This window comes from Mytilus trossulus, chromosome 6 (assembly GCF_036588685.1).
Source record: "Mytilus trossulus isolate FHL-02 chromosome 6, PNRI_Mtr1.1.1.hap1, whole genome shotgun sequence".
NCBI classification, from domain to species: Eukaryota; Metazoa; Mollusca; class Bivalvia; order Mytilida; family Mytilidae; genus Mytilus; species Mytilus trossulus.
The window spans coordinates 903338-911633 of record NC_086378.1 but is presented as its reverse complement, the minus strand read 5'-3'; the positions used below and the strand labels follow the sequence as shown (position 1 = coordinate 911633).

Sequence of the window (8296 nt, the reverse complement as noted above, 5' to 3'; positions counted from 1 at the left end):
TGAATAGAAAGACATAAGTTTGATCAGTTAAAGACGAAATATTCAAAATGAGTCAATCAGATATTGTTTAGTTTCCTGGTTCAAAGTTTTATGCATCTATTTTGTTTTAAGAAAACAATATTTACATTGTAAAGAACCACACTAAAAACACCAGTAGATACATCAAAGGTGTCATCAACAAAATGCTAAACTTTTTTTTTATGTACCTAATATACTAGTTAACAAAAGAAACGATACAAAAGTTTTAACTCCAATTTATCCTAAGATATAATAAATAGGAAAAACTGTTCAATGATCCAATGAAAAACATTCATTTACAAAGCAAATGCATATGAAGAATAGAATCTGTCCAAATAGGAAAATATCGAGTTAATGAACACAGGGTCAAATTCAACACTCTCAGTATACAAAAAGAAGACTACCGGATTCGACAATTTCGAAATGCTAAATCATATGGTTGCCATGACTCAATTGATGGTATTGATAGGTATTCTGACTATTCTTTTATGTACCTCGGTGAACGTGATTTACATTTACATCGCTACTCATCGAGGTAGACGCAGTCATTGTCATCGTCATTATACACCATCTTCTATCTATACCTGTTGCCATTTATAAAAAAAAAAAACGTTCAATATTAATTACATAAGCACGAATCTGTAATCACTACACCTTTACAAACTCAATTCTCGGTATAACTTATGTTTGGAAATAATTATTACAAAACCTCATTCAAACTAATATAAATATTACAACTATGATCATCTAGGATATTGCAAGTCATAGAATTTTCAAACCAATTCACGCTAACATATTTTTTTTTTCTTCGCCAACAAAAGTATCGATACCATTAACTTGGGCAACATCCTTCATCATAAATCAGTTCACTCGAAAATACTTCTGTATTTTAAAGACCAGTCGGTACATATCATTTCTTATACCTATACCAAACAAATTGCCACTAAAATGTTGAATTATTAACACGTGTTGCAGGATCTCAATATTGGCGACATCAAGTCTTAACCTCAAGATTGTACCTGTTTTTGCTTGTTCTCAGTTCATGCATAATCCAGCTTGCCACGTTATTACTGGTGACCTTTACATTGTCAACAACACTTTTCTGCGAAATGAGCAAACCAAAGGCCGGAAAAATCGTGAGCCAAAATCTATCAATTGGAAACGCAACTTCAAAATATTGATGGATTCAGTCATGGATTAGACTTGTCAATGGGATAAACGTAGATACTCTTTACGAAGGGATTAAGGCTGTGAGGTCGTAAATACAAATTAGAATTAGAAAATCAGAATTGTTCTATGAATACCCATGATGCACCAATCTTTACATACCTAAATGTTGTAAAACACCTGTACGTCCTACCTCTATGGCAAATATAAAGTGCCTGCAGACAAAGCCCAAAACAACATCGTTTTGTGTGTATATCACATCACATAAACGGCTTAAAATGGTAAATGAATTCGGTATTAACAATTCACTTAGAAATACAACATACTTTAACCTATAATGGTTTACTTTTTAAATTGTTATTTGGATGGAGAGTCACATCTTCCTATATCTATATACCCCCACGACAATTATCAAGGAGGAAACGTAGTCAAAATCCGCGTCTTGCGTATTAAATTATAAACCTGGAACATTTGTTCTATATGTTCTCCCATGTATTTGTATTATACTTCTGTCATGTAAAGTTGTCATTTTAATGCTATATTTAACATTACCATAAAAGCGGGAGGTTTGGCTAGCCACAAAACCAGGTTCAACCCACCATTTTTTTCTTCTTAAAATGTCCTGTACCAAGTCAGGAAAATTGCCATTGTTATATTATAGTTCGTTTCTGTGTGTTACATTTTGGTGTTGTGTCGTAGTTCTCTTATATTTGATGTGTTTCCCTCAGTTTTAGTTTGTAACCCGGATTTGCTTTGTTTTTTCTTAATCTATTTATGAATTTCGAACAGCGGTATACTACTGTGACCTTTATTGGATACATAAACTTCACCATTATCCTTACAAACATCGTTATTTTACTTGGTCTTCCGAGTGTTCAATGAAATCTCTATCAAATTATTACCATCAATTTTATCAGCTATCAAAGCCAGGTTTCAAAGTTATTGTGAAGTTATCTGATCTAGAGGTGGCGTGAATCTGATGTGGATACTATTAATAAAAGAATCCAAAAATCGTCAAGAGTACATACAATCTAGGACTTACGTCTTGCAATAATATTAAAACAATAAATTGTTCTACACTTTACAAAAGTATTCCTCATTCCCCATTGAAAAGGTTTGACCTGCTTTGTTTCATATAAAGAATGGTCAACGTGGATACAAGTATTAAGTCAAAAGAAGGGACAAACCTCTGATAAAAAAAAGTCACTGAAACTGAGATTATCTAGACGATTGATTTCTTGATCGACATTCCTATTTGAATCAACTGTGCTCCACTTCTTACTGACTTTTTTCTTTATTCATATCAGGCTGATTTTATACAGGAAGATATCCAACAAATCTTATGTGACATTAGATTACTAAAAAGAAACTGATCATCATGTCCAGTTGAAGTTAAACTCTTAGAATATAAAGGCATGTCCTTGAATATGTGAGCACTGCCTGGGAACCACATCAAATATTTCTTCAAGACCAGCTGGAAAATGTACAAAAAAGAGCAGCACGTTCCTAACATGAAACGACAACTACGAATAAGGATGCATGTCTGCAATTTTAGACCAGCTGAAATTACCATCACTAAAAGAACGCTGTACCCAAGACTGGCTGATCATGTTCTGCAAAAGTATACACGGTAAAGCAAACTTACCTTCTAACTTACTGAAAATACACTGAGACTTTAAACAAATCAGACAAATTAAAAGAAAATCAGTTTTATACCAAACCCTATTATAGATTGGAACGAACTACTACCCGATATTTTCATCAAAATTCAGAACCAGCTAAAGCTTTCAGTGAAATTGTCAGTAGATTGCTTTGCGCACTCATGGTTTTTTGATATCCTTGGATGTATCGCAATATACCTATAAAGATCAAGATGTAGAACCGGATCCGATTATTCTTCTGGAGCAGATGTTTTTAAATATTCAACATTTCAAAAGGAAAACCAACCATCTCAATTTTGCTAAATTCATAAATCAAAATCAGTGTAGCAGAGACTCTTGTCTTGGCATAGGAGAATACAGAATGTGGCAGGGTAAAACAATGATTGGAAAAATTGAGAATAGAAATGAAAATGTGTCAAAGAGACAACAACCCAACCATAGAATAGACAACAGCAGAAGGCTACCAACAGGTCATCAATGCAGCGAGATATTCCTGCACCCGGAGTTGTCCTACGGCTGGCTTAACAAATGGAATCTTTTTTCAACTCTGATAATTAAAAGGACAAACTTCATGGAAAGTGACTGTTAAGATCTGAATTGAATTCTTGTGAGATGTCTTAACATTGACCCATTTGGAAATGACTATGAAAATTGACCTATCTGGATGATGACTGTGGAGATCTGAAAGTGAGTGTACCAAGTATCTACTGAATTTGTTGTTATTATGTATTAAAACTAACCATAAAATTTCAACAAGACTTAAAATACATAAATCTTCTGACATTTCATATCTCATTAAGGCCAAATTTCTTCAATAATTGCAATTCTTTTACCAGTGAAGCCTAACATTTTACAGAAAATGGATGGAAGACTTTTAAACAATAACTTGTCCTCATAAATAAACTCATCATAGATACCAGGACTAAATTAAGTATATACGCCAGACGTGCATTTCGTCTACAAAAGATTCATCAGTGAATCTTGAATCCAAAAAAGTTAAAAAGACCAAATAAAGTATGAATTTGAAGAGCACTATAAACACACCAACCTAACAACCAAAACTAAAAGACACTTGTATTAATAAGAAATATTTTATCATTTCAAGAACTTTAATATTAATTTGTAAAATGTTAACACTTTGTTGAAATCTCGTACATTCAATCAGCTTTCAACCTAAAAAAATGAAAATAAATATAAATATTCTATTATTGTCTTTAACTGTCAAATAAAAATATTTCTTTCCCCATATAATTCCAGTTTCTTAACTTTATCAATAACATAGATATAATAATGCACCTTTGTAAAGCTAAAAATAAAAAGAAATTTTGCTAACACAGGAACCCTAAATATTCCAATCAGACATTTTTTACACTTATAAAAAGCCTGACATAAAGCCAACCCATTCTATTGATCATTCTGACTCACATAAACAACTGCTACTCTTAAAACATGTAAATTATATCATTCATTTTGATGCACTTTAGCAACAGCTACTCATACAACACATTTAAAAACTATTAAAAATATGAAAGTTTAGTTATACATTGTATTTGCCAGATACTAAAAGTACATTGAATATGGGTAGGGAAATGCTCACATTAATCTGTACCCATACAGAGAGCCAAATTTTTAATCATTACACCATTGCTTAATATGCTGCTCCTTATTAAGTAGAAATATTCAGTACTATAATATCAGGGTTTCAACAATAAAATAAAGCTAGGATCAAAATGGGGGAAAAAACTCAAAACTTTAACAGAAATTTCAAGAAGTTGACTTTTTTATTTCTTTTTAAAAAAACGGTAATACTTTATGAATAAATCATCATAAACTATAAATAACCTTTACCTTCACGCATGTAAACACGATAAACTTCTCTCAAAAGAAGTAGGTTCAGTAAGACCCCTTTTTGGCCCCAAAATATAGCAGTTTTACAAATTTGTTAAAATGTAAACTTTAAGTTATTTATTGGACAGTAGAATGCTTCTGCTACATGAATATGGGCTGTATTCGCGCGTCTGGCGTATAAAATTATAATCCTGGTACTTTTGATAACTATTTGAAATAACAATGCACATATATCAGGTACTAGCACCACGAAGTCATGCTAAATTATTGAATTCTACACAATTATAGCATTTTAGTTAAATTTAAGACGGTTTTCATGTAAAACGAAAGTGGCCACATTCGTGTTCATCCTTGATATTGAAATGTAAGTTGTATATTATGATAATACATAATATATATAAAGGTTTAGGATGAACACGGATGCGGCCACTTTAATTTTTGACAAAAAACATCTGAAAAGTGAACTTTTTTGGCATATTTGGTTGATTTTTCATATTTAGAGCGTGAATCGGATTGTTTTTATTGTCTTAATCAGTTAAAATCTTTCACATAAACCTCAAGTTTGAAGCCAAAATCGATCCTTACCAGACCTACTCCTTTTATCATTTTATTATCTAAGATTTCAAAAAATATAAAAATGTAAAATAAATGGTCTGATGATAATTTGGGGATCACCAAAAGATATGACTATGAAATGATATGTGTTGAATATAAGATTTAAAAATTAAATTAAAAAATAAGCTTAAATATGGAAAATTGCACTAAAACCTTGCTGTAAATTAAAGCTTCAAATTAAATGATACTGTTTAATAAAAAAAACTTATATTGTTGATAAAAAATAACAAAATATGTACTAAAAATAAACATACAAAAACTGAAGAAAGATTAATCCTTTCATCTTTCGGAATTATTTCAATGACTGAATCATCAAACCATGATAAAATATATATATGCTTAAAAAGAATTCAAGGAAAAAAGATGGGATGTATCATTAAAACCATTTAAAGAATTCAAATAAGGAAAAGGTAGCAGTTTTTTCCAAATTTTGTCTTAAATTTAAAAATAAGCCAGTATGAAACAAATTATGCATCCAAACATTAACAAATCTGATATACTTAAAAAACAATTCAACATACAAAGCAATCAAGTGAACAAATTGTTTTAATAATGATACTTAACAAACAACCAACAGAATCTACTAAGCAATGATCAACAGATCTATGATATGTTATACACATGATTGACTAAGGTAAATAATAAGGTATACACATGACAAGGTGGGTGTAAACAGGACAAGGTGAGTGTAAACAGGACAAGGTGGGTTTAAACAGGACAAGGTGGGTGTAAAGAGGACAGGGTTGGTGTAAACAGGACAAAAATCTCATCACTTTATAAGAAATATACACAGTTTGTATAAAGGAGACAATTTCATAGCATATCAATGAAATAATAGTTTTATTGCTACTCTTAATCAAGAGGGTAACCTTAGGGGTGACAGCAAGTTTATTAACTAAGTGCTTGGTAATATTTATAGAAATCTAATGGACAGTAGGATATGAAGTGATAAACTGCTAATTACACAAAACATAATAAACAATGCATAATAAACTCTTCATCACAAAGATACAAAAATAAATGTAATGCATAGCACCATAACAATGTTGATAATGGTGATGATTATACTGACGAGGGCAGTGATAGTTCAGTATAATAACTGTAGTACCCATATAATAATACAGGAATTATTGGCAATCTGATGAGATGGTGAACATATGTCACAGTACTTATAGAACACTATAATCACAGTCCATAGTCTTTAATACTGGTCAAAATATTGTTTTCTCTGTAATTATCATCCACTAATTGTTTGGACAAAAAAGATCTCTTTACAATCGACTCACAACTTTATACTGTTTCTTGATATCATTTTCAAACTAGTTCTATCGAAAAAAAACAAGATCTGTATATAAGCGCCTCAGATTTTACATTAAATATAAATCCAAGATTTGAAGATAATATTGAGATATTTTTGGAATGATTCTTGTACATAATACGCTGGTTCTACCAGAACTAAATCACAAAGGCAAGAATCACAGACAGACTGCTACACAAGATGGCCCCTCATGTCATCTTCTTGGTATGTCCGAGAGGGGGCTCGAGATATTGGTCCATTATAGGAAGGATTTGGTATAATGTTTGTGGAATAATTTTCTCCTCCTGCAAACAGAAACAGATAATTTCAAATATCAAACAATCTAAAGGAATTACTATGTTTAATATTCAATGAATAATTCTCTCCAGAAAACAGAAATATGGTACATAATAATAAATACATGTTTTAATTGTTCTACTAGAAAAGTTATGTGATATTATCTATACTAAAGCTAATTTATTGTTAATGACGCACATAAAGGATTTTCCCACTGAAGTTTTGAAGTTGTCTTGTTTACAATGAAAAGTGTAAGATATACCTGACACACATGATTTTCCTTATAAAGAAACTACTGTTACTGTTGTGTAGCTTTACTTTTTTTGTGGATACCAATGTTTTAGTCTTAGAAAAAAAATTCATGGATACTCAAATCAAAGGTTTGACATAGTCTGAATATTATTTTTTAAAGATGTGTACTTTTTGGAACATTAAAATTTGTGCTTTACATATTACAAAGAAATTCACAAAAATTGGTATCCCAAAGATAAAAATTAATCTATGGAAGGTTAAAAATATGGATAAAACCAACAAACAAATGTTCATAGCAAAGATTATTGTATAATTTATCTCACAAGGCAACATGCCTGTTAAACAGATGACCTTCATTGGGAACCAAATGAAAGTTCAAACTTTTCCAAAAATTATCAAAACTAAACCCAAAGAAATATTTGCCACTTGACTTGGTATCATTCAGTGAGTGTTCAATGTGTAGTTATAAGTTCTGCTAAGTGTCTCATGATTGTTTTTAATGCTATCCACTATGAGTTATATCCTGATATGAAAAGGTATAACTGAAAGGATACATCATTACACTTTAACCAGTGTTTTGATTTTAAACGTGACATGGGTTAATATTAACTTACCTGGTGGACGAACATATCGTTCATCCTCAAAAGGTGGAGGTAACTCCTCCAAGTCATAGTTTCTGGCAGGTAGAGGTGGGACTGGTGATTGAGAATAATGATTTGTAGCCCCTTTACTGGATGATCTGACAGGAGGCTGAGGGGGTGGAGTTTTACCGCCCAGTCTACTACTGGATGTTGTCCGACTTGATCTGTCAGAAAAATCTGTTGTACTCTACAAAAAGAAAATAATGAAGTCATCATTAGACAACCAAGTTTATCAAATATTTTTTTATAATATTATCAAGTCTAGTCAATGTTAACAATAAACAATACATGCACCACTTATATGGTATATTTAACTACTCATTATTTAGGCTGTTTTCTGCATCATATGGGGCACTAGGAGTAAAAAAAGACATTTGTAAAGGTGCATAAATAAAACAGTTAATGTGTCACCACCAAAATTCAAATTTATCTCTATTTTGTGGTAACAAGCATTGTGTATAAGTTTCAAAGCATTTGGTTAAGGCACACTAGTTAGAGAA

The 8296-nt window shown here is 31.4% G+C and overlaps 1 protein-coding gene across 1 annotated transcript in view; it reads right to left on the bottom strand.

Moving 5' to 3' along the window:
* Positions 1-6691: 6691 nt before the first annotated feature.
* The window catches only part of LOC134722247 (synaptogenesis protein syg-2-like), a 56398-nt gene continuing 54793 nt past the window's right edge, over positions 6692-8296 (bottom strand). Inside the window, exons 21-22 of the mRNA XM_063585856.1 lie at positions 7770-7983; positions 6692-6911 (exon numbers count right to left, since the gene is read on the bottom strand). Coding sequence (XP_063441926.1) covers positions 6799-6911; positions 7770-7983 — 327 coding nt within the window. The 3' untranslated portion in view covers positions 6692-6798. The remainder of the gene's footprint in view (positions 6912-7769; positions 7984-8296) is intronic.